Below are 18149 nucleotides of genomic sequence, written 5' to 3'. Positions count from 1 at the left end.
TAAAAGAAGAAGAAGAAGAAGAAGACTGATGTGATGATTGCCCACGGACTCTAAAGGTCTTGGGATGCAGGTGAAGACGGAAGCAATGGGTTGAGCGAAAAGTAGAAGGGTCTCCAGCTAGAAGCATCTATGGACTAGAAGTTTGTACTCAGAACATCTGACTTTGAAATATAAATTCAAAGGCGGAGCTGTAAGGAGATGACAAGTTTGGGTTGAGACCATAGAAGGTGACTGAAATACTGGCTCCTTTAAAAACAGTACTCTTCCTGCCTCCCTAGCTCTGTGTCACTCTCTAAGAAGGACTTAGTGTCTCTCCTCTTAACAGTTCCACACACAGCTGCCTGCATCCACTCCCTTCCCTCTGCATCGTCACAAGACTCCTGCATAAGCCCCTGGCCACCTACGAGGCCAAATCCAATGGATGTTTCTCTGTTCTTTCATTGGTGGTTCTTTCTCTGTTTCCTTCAAGGGCTCCCCTTTCCTCAGTGGACCCCAATATTTCACTGAGCTCCTACACTGTACCATCTGCATATATCCTGCCCAAATCCATCTTTACCTTAGACTTTCCCCCAAAGTGTGGTTCCCAAAGTGTGTGCCTTTCAGGGTATCTGGAGGTCAAAACCCATTTTCATAATAATGGTATGACATGATTTGCCTTTTCACTCATTTTCTTATGGGACATTTTCCAGAGGCCACATGATAAGGCCACAGATGGAAAGCAGAAGCAACTATGGGAATCCAGGTTGTCTTCTATTAAGCCTGACATAAAAAAGGTCTGCACAAAATATGAAACCGTGCCATTCTTCTAAGTTTTTAAAAAATATTTTTCTCATAAAAAATAAATTATTATTTTAACACAATGGGTTTACTATTTTAAATAACAATAAAATTTCTCAGATTAATTTGTGATAAGGTAAATATAATCATAGATATAACCTACATAAACGAAAGTTCTTTGGGATTATCAATACTTTTTAAAAGTGTAGAGGGGTCTTTAGGCAAAAGACTAAAGATGCTGCCTAAGACATGTTTATTGAACTTGGATGTCCCACTGTTCTCTCAAACTTAACATGCCCAGAGCAACTAGTATCTCCTTAGTCTTCCTTATTGTGGCAAAATAAATGCATTAATGGCCCCAATTCCTCACCCTTCCATGTTATCTATGCTCTTTACTATGTAACTTTGCAGTATCCTCCTGATCTGATTCTGGGCTCAACCATAAGAACATCAGTGGGATGTTTGCCACAGCCAGCCAAACCCCAGACAGCAATCACGGCCAGCCAAGACCAGCAGCATCTACACAGCCCAGCACAGAGCCCAAATGCACGAGTGCACCTGCCGAGATCAACCCAGCCCCGCGTGGATCAGCTGAGCCCCAAAGACTCAGGAGCAAAATGCATTCTTAGGGTTGCATGCCACTGAGGTTTTGCAGTGGGTTGTGATTGACTACAACTGTGAAAATAAACAATTGGTATTCCTACTCTCGTATTTTGGTTGTATCCTCCAGCCAGATGAAATGTACCATCATTCACGCCAACATCTTCTCTAGGTTCTCAAAGCACTATGTGCCTACAGTACATTCGTGATAGTTTAATTAAGGCTTTTGTAACTCATACGTTTAGATGATTTGTTGTGACATTTGTTGCCCACCAAGATTATGGACTCCATGGAGGCTTTCCCCGGTACACAATACATTACTACATTATTTCATTCAACAAATTCCTGCTAAGCAGAATCATTGAAAGGCCTTCAGAAACACTAGGCATTCTTTTCTTTTGGAGGCTTTCCCATTGTTACAGTAAACACATTAAAATGCATCCGTATCCCACATTAAATATAGTTAGGTTCGGTGTAGGTATAACAGAAATAAATACTCAAATAATTTTGTTGTTGAAATGATAGCTAGTTGACCGTGACTTTTATGAGCGATCATCATGCAGGGAAGGTGATGGGGGAAATGACAAGAAATCTGAGGCCTCAGAGGACAGCAATGATGAAAGCTAAACATGTTATGCTGGTGGCTATGTGAAATACCCAGCGAGTGACAAGTCTGTGTCATTCAAACTCTTCTGGAACTTGCTTTAAGGTGCAGAGAAAACAAATGGTTTAGGCTCAAATTATTAAAGGTAAATATGGGCTTAGCATCCTGTGAGGACGCTCATCAAACTCAGTATTCTGTTGTGATTACAATCAGATTCCAAAGCAAGATGGTCTGGTTCAAATTCCCGCTCTGCCTGTCAACCAGCCTTGCAACCTTGGGCAAGTTACTTAACTACTCTGTGCTTCAGTTTCCTGCCTTCACACGGGACACTATTCTAATCACAGAGTTGACGTGAGTTTCCAATGAGTAAAAATGCAAAGAACACGTGAGGTTCTTAGAAGAGTGCCTGGCACACGGAGAGGGCTGTGTAAGTATTAGCCACGGCTGCCGCTTTCAATGCACGGGGTGGGTAGACCCCACGGGGCCCCTGTCTTATAGTGAAAATGTGAAAGTTCTTTGGCAAAAAAAAAAAAAAAGAAGAAGAAGAAGAAAAACCCCACGATACCTGCTTCCTTGCTATTCAATAGAAATAATCCTTATTGAGATGTTTAAAGAGTTTCAGGAGAGTAAAAGGTTAAATTCTTAGGCCAGAGGAGAAACGAGTTAATGTGTATTGCTATCCTACTAGTCCAGATGAGAGCATGTTTGGAAAGACTTCCAGATGTGGAATGTTGGCCCCGAGAGCCAGCAGAGAATAAAGCAGAAAGTCTTCAGTGTTTTCTGAATCGCCTCCAATGGAATGGCACCTGGTAATTTGCGCAGCTGAGAGACGACGTCTGGAGCTGCTACCCAGGGGTCCCTCCCACACATGGTGCACTGTTGGTAACACACATTTTAACTGTCCTCCATGACCGACTTTCACGCTCTGCCGCTGCCTGTATCTGCCCCCCACGGGCTCAAAGCAAGCACCCCCGGCTCAGCACACCAACACTGCCCTCTTCGCGCATGTTCTTCCTGTGTCCTCCTGCACCTGAGAGCATAATTACGTGGATTTCCTGTTTCTAGACCTGCTGACATGTCCTGTCATTTTTCTTCATTGGTGGAGAACATTTGGTAACCGGCCGCATCCTACTCTAGGGCAAATCGGTGTCCTCAAGATCTTGTTTGACTACGGAGAGCTGTAACTTAGAAATTTCTGTGAACTAAAAAATAATCTATTTGTAGCCTACATCCCTAGCAGTTCAGGTATAACCACTTTTGCTGTATGACGAATGGCTTGACATTCTTAGAGCATCACTCATGCCAAACACTGCATCAGTCAGGGGGAAACAGGTTCTGGGAGCTCTGAGCAGCCAAGACTAGAGATGCGGGCAGATGCCCCCACACCCACGAAAGCTGAGGCAGGATTACAGCCCGGGGTCACATCCGAGACCACCTGAGGGCCTGATACAGGGGGACTAAGGACTTCTGGAAAATACCAGGGTGGACAGACGTCTAGTTTCAAAATGGCAGAGCAAAGCTTGTGTTTCCCCTTCTGCTTTTAAAAATGACTACAAAGGCAGCTAGGAGACTTAGAAACAAACGCAAACTCCATCTTAAACAAAACAAAGAGCCACTACATATGAGAGAGCTGCCGAAAGCAGGCAGAGAGAGAAGACGGAAGAGAGGATCCCTGTAGCTGAGAGCACAGAACAAGCTAGGAGAGCCTGGGGTCTCAGCGGACGCCCACTCCAATGGCCAACATGCCCTTCCACAAGGGAACATGAGACATAGGCCGCTGGCGGCTGGCAGGGTTCGCCTGGGCCCGGGTTGGCAGAGGAGAAGGCACAGGTGAGTCGGTGCGAACCCAAGAGCCAACCTGTAGGTGTGGGCTGCGGCGTGAGACCGAGCAGGGAGACTGGGCTGTGAGGGCCCTGCCGGGCTGGCGTCGTGGGTTTGGGAGAAGTAAAGAAACACACACGCAACCCAGAGCCACAGAGAGACATTTCTAACATCTGGAATACGGGCCTGGTTCCTCCCCATGCTATGAACCTTCAGCAGAGAGCCGCTCAGAAAAGTTTGCCTCAAAGATTTGTAAGAACCAGCAGAGATACACCACAAAAGAAAGCGATAGAAAGGAAGTAACAGGAAAAACAGCAACAAATAAAAACCATTCACCAGAAAAAATGCTGCCACAGAAATGAAATGCTGCAGAAAATGCAATTTATAACCACCACGTTACTGCAAATGAAAAATACTTCTGAAGTAATTGCTCCCTAAACAAGAGTTCGGTGCAGAGACAAGATCTCGGGGAAGATGTGGTAAGACGAGAGAAGACAAGACATGACAGGACAGAGGAAAGAAGTGGAAGAGAACAATAAAAACACCACAGAAAGGAAGTGGCTGCAAAGGAAAAGCTATACTGTGGAAAACAGTTAGGGATGGAAGGATGGATAGAAATAAGCCAAGAGAAAGGAAAGGAAATAAGCAGAGTTGAAAAGGATGCAAGAGAAAATGAAAGACAGGAAATAGAAAAGATATTAAATAAGCGCATAGCCGGAGTCCCTGAAAAGAACCAAACTCGCAGTTTCCCTGAGCACTGGGCAAGAGGACCAGCCACCACATGGAGGGAAGGGATTGAGCTGGGCCTCTCATTCCCTCTAGGTCGCCGTGATGCGGTGCCTACAGTCCCAAAGGCACAGAGTAGGACGCGATAACTTGATATCTGAGCAGCCGGTCACACTCTGCACAGATGTACATAACTTATTTCACCATTTCCTACTGCCGGGGGACAATACGACGTCGCAATGACTATCATGATACCCAAGGTAGATTTTTTTTTTTTTTTAAGCATGGTACATAAGAGTGTGTATACACTACCATCGTGTGTACATGTACGTAAACATATACCCAAAGGCCAGGGGTCAGCAAACCACAGCCCAGCCTACCACCCGTTTTTATGTAAAATCCTGTCGGAACATGGCTATGCCCACTCCTTCGCGTGTCGTCCGTGGCTGCTCTCAACCCACAACAGCAGAACTGAGCAGTTGCCGCAGAGATCACGGGGCCCTCAAAGCCTCAACTCCCTTGTCAGAAAAACCTGCAACCTCTGACGTAGACTCTCCCTGGAAAAATACACAAGAAACTGGTAACGGTGATTCCCCTTCCCCCGGACGGATCCGAGGGCCTGAGGGAGGTGGGGATGGAAACGCTCACTTTCCATTCTCTTTACACTCTCCGGAACCCTCTGAATCGTGTGCCGTGTCTGTCATGGAGCTGCTGGGAGAGGAGGGACACCGAGACTCGCCAGGTCCCCTCTGCTGTCACTACATTGCACGTCCTTTCTCTCCACTCAGAGGAAACGAGCAGAGTCCGGGCTACACTTCCAGCAGGAGCACAGACTGGGTTTCTGCCCCACTCCCTGTCCCCTGAGCTCCCTTCTGCATGAACACATGAATACCTACCGGCGTTTCCACATCCAGGATTACCTGCCCTAGGATTACCTGCACGCATTTTCAGTTACAAACGGGAAGACGGAATCATTTCAAACAGTCCCACAACCAAGACTGGGTCTTATGAAGATGCTCATACCACGAATCAGCCCAAGAGAGTGAAAGAGTGGTTTAAGAAATGTAATCTTTTCCTCCCACAGGGATGTCACGCTGGGACTCACCGTGGTAATTCCAGCCACATGACCCAGGACGGGGACCAGTCGCTGGGTGGAGTCATGTTGTGGTTGGAGTCCAGGGGTGCTGGGCTGCTGCAGTCTTCCTGGGGCTCGTGCTCCGTGACTTCCAAAGCTTTGAGCACCACCGAGGAGGACGTGCTTTTCAATAACGCCACTGCCTCACTCCGGCTGACCTCCGTTAGTTCAATCCCATTCACATTCAACAGAATGTCACCTGATGGCCAGAAAAGCAGAAGCCGTCCTTAGTGAGGACATAAACAGGAACTTCTATTTAAAGTGCAAGGGGCAGGGACTGACTGGCATGTGGGGACGTGGAGAAGGCAAGGGACGTGTCACCAGCCCCTCATGTTTGAGGTGAGGCTGGGTTTTCACAGAGCAAATGGTAAACAGTGTGGGCTTTCCAAGGCTCTGCTAACTCTTGTGTGGGGAAGGGAGGGAAGGAGGAAGATAAATTAGCCTTGTTCACTATTTAATCAAAGAAAACCTACTTTTTCACTCCCTTTCTTGTTTCCTGTTTTTAGCACAAAGTGGAAGCACTTGGCGAAAGCTCCAGCCCTTGCACAGAGCCTGGTCTGTAGGAGACACCCAATAAATATGGATTGAATCAATGAATAAGCAACTACCCACGAGAGTGTCTGGCAGAGGAGTCTATAGTAGTTAGGAAAAATGGGTTTGCAACTGTGCTCTTAAAGAGGTGAAAAGAAGAGTTAACATTTCTATTCATTACAAAGGTGAAAAGAGCTACCATTGGTTAAGCACCTACTACGTGTGGGACCATTTCCATACATCGTATCATATGATCCTCTAGCTCGTTAGCAAGAGAACTTGCTAACAAGTCACTATGTGGCCTCATCACTCTCCAACCAGGTGCTTGCAGAAAAGCAAGAGAAATTACAATACCTATCTCCTCTACCCCCATTTTTTCTTTTATCATCTTCCTGTTTTTCTGCCTCCCTTATCATCTTTTTTATCAAGAATAACCACAGCAGGAGCAAAATGACGAGGGGGAGAGATGGGAAAGGCCTCGAGCCCTCTCTGCCCATCGCTGGCTGACTAAACCCCTTAACACACCCCCCTCCCCATGGCTCCTCGGGCTGAGCAATTGTACCTCGGAAACGTCACATTTTGTCTCTTGAATGTGGACCTTTCCGTGGCATAATCCCTCGTCCATCTGAGCCACTCCTTCATATGAATTGACAATATTGTTACGGACACATATTTGTAGAGGGAAATTTGATCTCACCTTCCTTTACTCCAGGTATCCCAGAACATGTGAGAGTAAAGTGCTGAAAGACTTGGCAGCAATGGGAAAGTACCTAGCATGGTACTTTCACTTAATAAATATTCACTGAATCAAATCTATCAAATGACTTCTCCTATCCAACCCATAAAATGGACCAATTCAGGAATCTGTTGTGTCACTGGATCAACCCAGTGAAGAATCACTTGGAAGGAATGGAGTCAAATTATGTCATTTAATAGAGACAACTTGCTCAGAACCATAGCGGTTCCCTGTTAATTACCGGGACAGTTTGGAGGTTCTAGCTTTACTAGCAGGCAAGTTGGCCCACATAGACCCACATGAACTAAGAGGAGTAAAACCCGATCTAGCAACGATGCTCGAACCAATCATCGTCAATGGGTAACAGATGTCCTTCCCAGATCCCTCTCGCGTCCTCTAGCTAATTCTGGAAACAGTCACCTAAGACGGCGAGCTGTTAATTTCCCTTAATACTCTGCCACCCCAGTGCCTTACGTCCGTTTACTTTTTACCTGTTTTTATTCTTCCATCTCTGCTTATGACTCCTCCGGGCTCGACGCTGATGACATAGATGGGCAAGTCCCACTCCCTGTGTGATGCTCCTCCTGCAACAGTCATGCCGAGAGATTCACTGGAGTCTTTTCGTACACTCACAACCTTCTCACGGCAAGTAACTGCAGGGCGGAGGGGCTGAAGGCACAGACAGAGAAACACGGCACACGTATTCACATGTGGGTTTGCACTCGCTACATGCAGAAACCACCAGGGCTGCACAAATTATAGACACTGAATACACATGATGGTGGTCCTTGAAATCACAGAGAAAGACTCGCGCAGAAAACCCTCCCCTTATCCACCCCCTGCCATAACAGAGTCACATTATCCCAAATTCCACAGACTAACTCACAGAAAGTTTACATTTCAAAAGGGAAATCTTGTTTTTTTTTTTAAATTCAGTTTCCGTAGAGACCGTCGGTAATTGCCAATGCTGACTATATTTCAAGTTGTCTTGGTGGGGTATTGGGAAAAGTTTGTAACCAGCGATAATCGCACCTCGGATACTCCTCATTGGCTACAATGCTGCCACCGTGCAAAGCTACAAAAGGGAAATCTTAAGCACACAGAGTGAACCAAACCCAAAATTTTTCAAGTGAGTCATTTAATCCTGATAGTAGTGAATCAGCATTTCAAAAATATTCTTACCATTTATGAACATCAGGAATTTTTTTCTAAGTTAAAAAAAAAAAGTAACCATAGTTCATGCAGTGTCTTCTCTCACACCTCCCCGGTGCTTACCAGACAGGCTTGCACCAGCAGAGAGATGTGTAGTTGACAGAATGACTGGAGTGCCACAAATAAGACCCGTGTCCCTGTGCCCTGCCTGTGCTCCTGTGGCCATTTATTCTCCCCACCAGAGAGACTCACGTTAGCAATGGAAAAACCCAAGTCTCCCTGTGAAACCTTCACCCCAGAGTTGGCCAACTTTGGCTGGGGAGGAGGAGAGTTAAACAGGACAGATCATCTTTTCCATCTGTCTTTCCTCCCTACTCCCCTGCTTCCTGACTTTGGACACCTTGGCATGTTCCCTAATGTTTAAAAACATAATGTATGATGAAATAATTCAAGCGGATTAAAAAATATCAAGGACATCTGTGCATTTATCACTTGAACTATAAAACATTTATATTTCATATTTGCCTTGAATTTTTTAAAAATATGTTTTCATTTCTTCTTCAGCAACGTTACCTGGATTGAATTTTTAAAACATTTTAGGCCAATAAAAAAGTATAAATAACAATATGATGACCGACCCATGTCCCTCAAACCCAACATCAGGAATAAATGTTCCGCATACCGTTAGTCCAGGTGTGATTTCTCTCCGGTCAGATTCCTTTCCTCTCCCATAGAGGTAACCACGCTCCTACATTTATTTGGTGACTGTCATTTCCTAACTTGTCAATCAGCTAAAAGCTTTCTGTCCCACAAATCCTGGTGTGCCTTCTTTGGTTATTTCTTTGAATCCTTTAAGCTATTTTCAACAAGTCACACTGTTTTCTAAATCAAAATTTTAGTAGGAACATAAAAAACTAAACCAAAGAGCCCTGTGTGTCTTAGCTTTATTTTAAAAATGCCACTTTTTTTTGTGAAGGCATTTCAGAAGGCAGATACAATATAAATTTAAATGAAAATAATTACAATTTCCTGCTGGGCCCCTTTGTATGTTTCCAGGAATTAAGAAACAGGACAGAGGATTGCAGCAAAACTGTGATCAGATCCTCCATTCATGATGGGTTGGTGGATGGAAACCTCATCTTCTGTTAATTTAATGAATTAGGATATAATATATTCTAGTTAATTCAACTAAAATTAATTAGAAACTTTAGTCAATTAAGCTAATCAACTAGTTTTCCATTAATAAAGACTATCAGTTTAATTTAAACATGCTAATGGTATTTACTAGCAAAAAAGACATAAGGGAGTTCTTGTCCATTAAACATTTTTAGCAGGATCTACTTGGTCTAGATTGATTATAAATAAAAATGGAATTTATGAATGCGTGGGGCATGGCTTGCTGGAGAATAGGGAGGGGGATGTACCTTATAGGCTCTGTAATTAACAGAGTATAAAGCAGAGATGTTCCAAAATCAAAATTTGGGTATTGTTTCTACATATATTGCTCAAAAACTCAACTTGTAAGTTATTCCAACTAAAATATAGCTTGACGTGGAAGGGAAAGAGCATTCTCTACTCTCTGCTGCAAGAAGAATGGGCTACCTATAAGATTTTCTTTTGTTTAATAGTTACAAGTGATATAACGAAACCAGAACCCAGGGGAAATGACCGATACAAGCTCGTTGCCATCACAAAAGGATGCCAAGCCAAAGCTACCGGACTCTTAATTTGGGCTAAACAAGGTTGTATTGCTTAGCCATGCATCCAAATGGAAAGGTTAATTCACTGCCTCTAACAGAAGCCACAGACTTCTGTACAAATTGGGCTGAGTCACCTCATTTAAAGAGAGTCTGCAAACTGGTGGCCTGAAGAACAGATTCCACCCACAGATGCATTCTGCTCCATCCACAGAGTTCAAAAATTTTTTTGGATTTCAATGCTGTAAGCTAGGACACGTGCTCTATGGTTTGCCCCAATCCCCACCACTCCCTAATGTCACATGAGTGTTTAAATTATCTTTCTAGGCCGGGCGCGGTGGCTCACGCCTGTAATCCTAGCACTCTGGGAGGCCGAGGTGGGCGGATCCTTTGAGCTCAGGAGTTCGAGACCAGCCTGAGCAAGAGCGAGACCCCATCTCTACTAAAAATAGAAAGAAATTATATGGACAGCTAAAAATATATATAGAAAAAATTAGCCGGGCATGGTGGTGCATGCCTGTAGTCCCAGCTACTCGGGAGGCTGAGACAGGAGGATCCCTTGAGCTCAGGAGTCTGAGGTTGCTGTGAGCTAGGCTGACGCCACGGCACTCACTCTAGCCTGGGCAACAGAGTGAGACTCTGTCTCAAAAAAAAAAAAAAAAAAAAAAAAAAAAATTATCTTTCTGGGCCCTTCGGCAAACACAAACATATTAAAAATAGCAGGAGAATCATTATTTTAGTTTCTGGGCAGACTGGGAAATTCAAAAACCAGAAAACCAAGTAAACCTCTTATTTCATTTCCAAGTGAATGGAAAATATAGTCCTTAAACGTCTCTTGGTAAAAACATGACATCTATTTGGGCTTAGACTAGAAATTAGGTCCCCATATGAGGTCTCCATGATCAGATTTCAAAACTTTCCTGCACTTTCCTCTCTCCTGCTTGAATGGGAGACACATGTTATCTCACCAAGTCTTGAAGATGGGACTTTATAGTTTTACAAGTCAGAGTGTTTCTTTAAGTGACAAAGTCCAGAGATGACACTTAGAAATGTTAAAGCAAGCAGCCTTTCCAAGAAATAGCTCCTTGCAGGAGCCGTGGACGTGCCCCGGCTGGGCCTCACCTTGGGCGTGTTGCTCCTCTGCCCCGGCCCCGGGGACTGGCTGCCATCGCTGTCCCAGCCGGCTTCCTGAAAGATGTTGGGGCTCTGCTGCCGAACCCGGCGTGACACGACGAGGTGAACGCGTCTTTCACTGGCCTGGGTGAGACGACACAGGCATTAGCCACTCTGAGTTCCCGTCCACAGCGTCCAGTGCCCAGGGCTTACCGAAATAGGACTTTGGTTGTAGCTTTTTTTTTTTTTTTACTGGAAAAACATGATTTCTAGTAATTTTTATGTCAGTGCCCATCTTGTAATTTGGCAAAAGTATGAGAGTTATTTCCTTTATACTTAAACCAGGTCATGAATGTTGCTCCAACAGAAAACCTAGGGAAGAGTCTAGTTCATTCCAGTCTTTGAAAAGCCATTAGATGTTGCTAATTAATCTGTAATGAATGGCTCCACTGCACACAGGCCACGTCTGAAGGTCTTCCTGGATGGAATAAGCCGCACAGTGTAAAGTAGTGGCCCAGAGCAAAGGTCCAAGATCAAAGGTAATCAGTAAAGAAAAAGAAACAAAATTATCGGCAGCAACCCTGACATCGCAGGAAGAGAAATCCTAAATCTCACAGTCACACACATTCGGGTATTGCAAAGGTTGAACACTTTAGAAATATAGGTGCTGTTACAACGATTTGTTAGGTGCTAATACAGCCTGACTGGCTGAGCATGGTGGCTCACGCTTGTAGTCCCAGAGACTGGGGAGGCTGAGGCAGGAAGATCACTTGCGGCCAAGACTTTGAGACCAGCCTGGGCAATAGAGCAAGCAAGACCCCATAGAAAAAAATTAATACAGCCTGATCGAAGTCCTTTGCTTTGATTCTTTATCTTTTATGTGACCACCACTGATTTTGCTTACTAGTCCTCTGTTAAAAGTACTTTGATACTTGGACAGAGTATTCCAAATAGCCAGCTGTAATGCTTTATTGGAAAGGTCTACTCCATACAGCACATTTACCAACTGGTTTCTGCCACAGATCAGGTTCACGCGTGCCTGATAGTGTGGGTCATTATTCCAGAATTGCTGACCGGTGAGACTTCAGAGCTGCAAGGCGGACAGACAAGACCTTAGACCTGTGAAACTTGCATAAACAGGGCTCCCTGGTGGCCCTGGCTGAAGTTGATAACAGATGAGGCATGGCTAGATTTGACTGCAGAAGTCCCCAAGAAGGACCAGGGTTGGAGACAAGGATGATGGAGAAGAAGTAAGGTCTGGGGGTTCTCTCTTCATCCCAGCCCTTGCCCATGCACTACCACAGCCGAGACGGACACTGATCTGCCTGTCACCTTCCTTCACAGCACGGTTATCGGGCCATAGGAAAGTCAGGTCACGAAGGGACAGCAGGGACAGTCCATACTCTACTGGGCCAGACGATGGGATTGGAGATATTCCTTTCCTGCCTGCTACAGTCTGAACGTGTGTGTTCCCCTAAAATTCACATGTTGAGATCCTAAGCCCAAAGACGGGGGTATATGGAGGTGGGGTCTTTGGGAGATGATTAGGTCATGTAGGCAGATCCGTCACAATGGGATCAGTGTCCTTGTCCAAGAGGCCCTGGGGAGCTCGTTTGCCCCTCCCACCACGTGAGGTGCAAGACGGCGCCAGCTTTGAGAAAGCAACCCCCTCACCAGCACCCAACCTGCCAGCATCCCGATTTTAGACTTCCCAGCCCCTAAAATGGTGAGAAATAAATTTCTGTTGTTTATAAGCCACCCAAATTTAGTGCATTTTGTTCCGGCAGCCTGAATGGATTGAGACACCAGCTCTCTGCATCTTCCTTGCCCGAGAACATAACTCACTTCCACTCTCGGGAATTAGGACCTCGTTTGTAAAACCTTAAGCAAAAAGATCGCACCAATGAAATGACATCCCCGTGGTTATCCGACCCTCACCAGCCCAAATCTTCATGACTTTGTGCTCTTATATCAACAAATAGCTCTTCTCAGCACTCTTGAAACTGAGGAGTCAACGACTGGGTGGCTGTAAATTAGGCGATCTTCTGAAGACAACTGCTCAAGTGCAGTGAGAGCGTCTGTCCTAACATCACCACGGACGGTCAGCCAGGTGAGTGGATTCACCTTTACACAAATTAGAAAATCCTTCCCGACACAGCCCAGCAAGGCAGTCGGAATCTGTGGCCATGTCCTTCACACATGGCCTGGCCGTCACTCCTGATCTACCTGGCCACGGCTAACGTGCCGCGCGCCTTTATTCAATGTCCTGTCTTCAATTCCCTGGTGTTTCCCATCACGCATAAAGCCTGTGTCAGGAGAGAACAAAAATAACGAGCCCAGGAAGCAATCATGGAGAAAGCTGACACAAAAGAACTCGGGGATTAGCCAACTAAATGCAATTCCTGGAAGAGGCTTTTGTAATAACTATGTCTCTTTCTTTTTCTATAAACCTCCCTTATCCTAATGAGGTTATCTCTGGGAACTCTCTGCAGCAAGAACTCCTAAAAGATAAGAAACGGCAAACATTCAGGTCAAAACCTCAATTATTGAGCTCAAACGCGCTCTCTGATCTTAGGGGAAACTCTGATGTTTGGAAGGATCTCGGCGGCGTGCTCGTGTGTAGGGTTGCATTGTCGTGTCACGTTCATGTTGGACAAGCAGCCGCCACGCGACAGAAGCGGCTCCTAAGAATCGAGAAGACTTCAGACTTATGCATGGAATCAACTTGCCGGGCAAAATCCAAGTTGCCGGGGAGCAACCCGCAGGGACTATTTAATTTACATTTTTTGAGCACAAATTTCTCACTGGATTTGCAAATGCTGGCTGTCGTATTAAGTTGTTGGCAGGGATGACACTTCAATTAATAACTCAGGTATCAATTTACTTGGAAATAAATTCCCTGGAAAGCTGATTTGTGGCTCTCACCGGCCACCTTGTAAATTGCTCACAGGGACTCTCTAGTTGATGCACTGTCGTGGTGTTTGAAGATCCGAGGTGGAGAAGGGGCTAACGCGCTTGTCCTGGCGCTCATCTCATGAGCAGCTGGGTTCACTGTAGACAAACCCCCGCTAGCGGCAGAGAATCTTTCTTTCCGCTGGTGTGAATGTGGTGTGAGCATGAGGAAGAGTATGGGGGAGACCCAGAAAGACTGAACTTGTTTATTTCACAGCCATGTAATATGTGCCAGGAAGCAAGTACAGCAGCCCTGTCATTTTACTGACAAATAGTCAAAGGAAGAGCTTGCTGCGCAGAGGTAGGACAGCTTCCCCCTCTTCGATCTCCTGCAGTTTGGACAAAAGGACGGTGTAACAATCGTGGCGATCTCAATTAGTGGATATGGTTTGAAGTTGCCCCTCTTTTCTCCCTTAAACATCCTAGATTTAGCTCCATGCAAATTCTGGACACACGGCCTGACTGAGGCATCTAATTCCTCTCTCCCAGGAGCCCAGGCATTCAACCCCTTCTTCCTCCCTACAGGTTAAGGGGAAGGGGTGTGGCGCCACCCACATTCTCCCTGCAGATGTTAGCTTACTGGCAAGCCTGACACAATTCTGTCCCCATGCAGCTTTTCCCACCTCAGGGACGGTCAGAGGGGGTGCCGTGAAAGAGACATGGGGCATATGCCTTAGGGTCTCCACAGGTGGGACCAGTTACTTCTGGCTGAGGAAATAGGAAACATCTGATATTCAGAGACAAACAGAAGGTGAAAACTGGATGGCATTTGTTTTCTGTTGTTTGTTTAATGACTGCTTTTCTCTGTTCTTTTGAGGCTTGACTCAAAACTGCCAATCATATTTATATGATGGGACTAAGCAGAGACCAATGAAGGGAACCACAGTCCAGCAGCCTCATTTACCGATTTTTAAAAAACCAAAGTCCATTTCTCATAGCTTGCAGGAGGAGTCTGGGAGTGTTAAACCGCGATCTCTCCGAGGGCAAGCAACGTCTTCCTTCCTGTTCAGCTTGTAAATGGCTTTTTTCCCCTCCAACATCCAGTATGGTTGACGAGAACTGCTCCTACTGTCAGGATGCCACAGACCAGAAGCTTCACAGAGCAGACAGATGGGAAGGAAAGATGCCACGACACAAGGAGAGGCATTTTGCAGAGCTGTACACTGGAGCACAGGGGAGCCATCTTTCTGCTGTCCCAGCATTGCACGGATACATGCAGTGGCTGAGAGGGTCGGAGATAGCTATGCATGCAGAGCGAGAGTTGATAGAGTACCTGCACCTCAAGTCTTTTCAGCTAGCCAAAGACTATACCTATTCCTTTGTGAAGGAGGACTGGAGTTAAACCAAATGCATTGTGGCATTTATTGCCTTTTTTTTTTTTTAAGCATATATGCTTAAATGTCTATAGTAAGCCATATAAAATTCATATGGGTTCCTTCATTCTGTTTCTCGTACTAGTTTTATAAAGTTTCAAGTTAAGAGTTTCCACCCTCCCCGCATGATGCCTCAGGGTTATTCTATACAAACCCTTGAAGGGGGAGACTCCAAACTGACCGTTGGACATCAGGACTGTGTCGTTCAGAGCGGGGAGACCACGGACGCAGCTCCCTTTAGAGCACAGTCCAGGGCCACAGGGGGCCCGTGCTTGATTGGGTGGCCCCTAGTGCAGGGACAGGTGACAGCTGTAGTGAGATTAACAACAATATAAGCTGCTTCTAGAGCTTATCTCCCTGTAGTATTTCATCATCAGCATGAGGTTTTAACGATCATCTCTAAAAAAAAAAAAAAAAAAAAATTCATCCTACATTTCCCCAGTGGTTTCTTTTCCAGGGACTTCAGAATGAGGCAGCCTGGCTTTGCCCGATTTTCAACACGTGTTTGTGGGAATGGTTATTTCTAGCCGTTTGGGATCGCCCCATTTTAGAATCCCCTTCCGGCAGCTCTCCGAGTACCATTCTCAGTTTTCCCATCTTGCGCTCACAAAGCCCTCGGGGAAGCGCGGAACGCTGCTTCTACATAATTAGAAAGTCGCAGATGTGCAAGAGATGTCAGACATCATCTAATCCAGCATTTTCTCCAAGCCTGTGGTTCAACTCTCCGGCAAAATCCTTGCCATGTTGTCACCCAGCTCATGCTTCAATGCCCCCAACGACAGGAAGCTCACAGTGTCCCAAGGCAGCACAGGCCATCTTTAGACAGCACTAATTAGAAAGTTTGTCCTCAGGTTGAGCTTAAATTTGCCATGCTCTTGCCTGCCCGTTGGTCTAGTCATGCCCTGTAGGGCAACCCCCAATCAGTTTTTACAAGACAACCCTGTTTGCAGACCTCCCTCATTGGCCTCCCACAGCTCTTCTCTTTTCTAGGCCAATTGTTTCTAGTTTCTTCAACATTTAATGTTTTCAAGTCATCTCGGAAACCTGATGAATTCTGGACTCTCACAAACGTGGGTGTGTGGGTGGGGGTGTGTGCGCACGTGCACAGAACTGGACCCAAAAGATGAGTTCCGGTCTGACCAGCAAGAGTAGGGTCTTTTTGCCGACAGAACAGCTGCCCTGAGCAACTCATTGAGGGAGCTCCCATTCTGCCACTTCATGCAAGCTTAGGGGATTGTCTCTATGGTCTATGAAACCGTGAACTCCACAAACGTCTATCTTCATCATTACTAATTAGAAGGTGGCAAAGACGTTCTCAGGACCGCACTACAGCATCATAGCAGCACAGCCTCCCTCGACACCAGGTGACGGCACAGGGACCCTGCACGGCCACGCACAACTGGAGGCATCAGACCCAAATGACACGCTACGAAGATACCAAAGTCATCGTCGTTCCTGTTGATGTGGCAACATACTACAAAGGTATGGAAACAAAGCACGTGCCCTTACTCTCCTTCCAGTGAGCAAAAGAACTTCTGGGGGGAAAAATTCCTCCCATTGAGCCAAAAGTAAGGGGTTCCAGAAATATAGCTCTAAAATGAGTTAATGATATGCTGTAAGTTGATATTCCCTATAAAACAAGCTTGATAAAAGCAAATCTGGTATGTGTTCATTTATTTACCATTGAAATTTCAGCACCTAGCTATACAAAGAGTTCGTGAGTATCTTCTGCTGGAGAAGCGGTAGCTCCTTCATGGAGCTAAAAGCAACCACAGTCTGGCCAAGGAAAAAGGAAATTAAGAAGGCTTTGAGGAAAAGTAGTGAATAAGACATTAGGATTTCATCAGGACAGAAAAGGAGAATTAGGGCAGCAATTTGGTCTATTTTCCCACTGCTACAGCTTCATGTTCATCCTTATGTTCCCAGAAGCACCTATCTTTAGACACAAAAAAATTACTGATCACGATAATACAGATGGTAACTTATACAGGCTCATACAGATGTCAGTGACAAGGTCAAAGTAAAAATTTATTTCTCGAGTCCCTAAATCTAATGATTGTTGAGTATGACGACCCAACTCCTTTGCCTTAAACATTTCTTTCATGGTATCTAGAAGTTGCTCTCATCATTAATTCTGTTTCATGGTAAAAAAAAAAAAAAATTTATATATATATATATATGTGTGTGTGGTTTTTGTTTTTTTTTTTTTTGAGACAGAGTCTCGCTTTGTTGCCCGGGCTAGAGTGAGTGCCGTGGCGTCAGCCTAGCTCACAACAACCTCAAACTCCTGAGCTTAAGTGATCCTACTGCCTCAGCCTCCCAGGTAGCTGGGACTACAGGCATGCGCCACCATGCCCGGCTAATTTTTTCTATATATATTTTAGTTGGCCAGATAATTTCTTTCTATTTATAGTAGAGACAGGGGTCTCGCTCTTGCTCAGGCTGGTCTCGAACTCCTGACCTTGAGCGATCCACCCGCCTTGGCCTCCCAGAGTGCTAGGATTACAGGCGTGAGCCACTGCGCCCGGCCTATGTATGTGTTTATATTTATGTATCTGTGTGGGGGATATGTGGGTTAGAGAAAAGGTAGGGAGGTTCCAAGATCCCCTGATATTTGCAGTGTATAGCTGTACATAAGATTCACTCTTATAAAATTCTAAGTTGAAAAGCTGTGCACTTTACCAAGTCACACTTTCTCAAGAATGTATGAAATTTGGAGCCGTATATAAAAATTATTTGGACTTCAAAAATTCAGCTCAAGGAGTTTTTAAAAAGACCTATGTATGGTTTAGTCTATGTGCATGAAATTTACTATTATACAATACCATGGCAAGACAATTTATTTAAGTAGGGATTCGATTCCATATTAGCTGTGCTAGTCTGTTATTAAAAAAAAAAAAAAAAAAACCCACACAGATCGGGTCTTATTGCA

At 45.1% G+C, this 18149-nt stretch overlaps 1 protein-coding gene and 1 non-coding gene across 3 annotated transcripts in view; both read right to left on the bottom strand.

The window, feature by feature from the left end:
- The window catches only part of LNX1 (ligand of numb-protein X 1), a 91424-nt gene that overhangs the window by 6339 nt on the left and 66936 nt on the right, over window positions 1-18149 (bottom strand). For both annotated transcript variants that reach the window (XM_069457601.1, XM_069457602.1), the window contains exons 6-8: window positions 10902-11036; window positions 7422-7599; window positions 5634-5862 (exon numbers count right to left, since the gene is read on the bottom strand). In XM_069457601.1, the coding sequence (XP_069313702.1) occupies window positions 5634-5862; window positions 7422-7599; window positions 10902-11036 (542 nt within the window). The remainder of the gene's footprint in view (window positions 1-5633; window positions 5863-7421; window positions 7600-10901; window positions 11037-18149) is intronic.
- Window positions 7867-8007, bottom strand: LOC138375226 (U4 spliceosomal RNA). The gene has a single exon (XR_011231473.1). It is a non-coding gene; the product is annotated as a U4 spliceosomal RNA (small nuclear RNA).

This window comes from Eulemur rufifrons, chromosome 24 (assembly GCF_041146395.1).
Source record: "Eulemur rufifrons isolate Redbay chromosome 24, OSU_ERuf_1, whole genome shotgun sequence".
NCBI classification, from domain to species: domain Eukaryota; kingdom Metazoa; phylum Chordata; class Mammalia; order Primates; family Lemuridae; genus Eulemur; species Eulemur rufifrons.
This window is presented reverse-complemented; position numbering and strand designations above follow the sequence as displayed.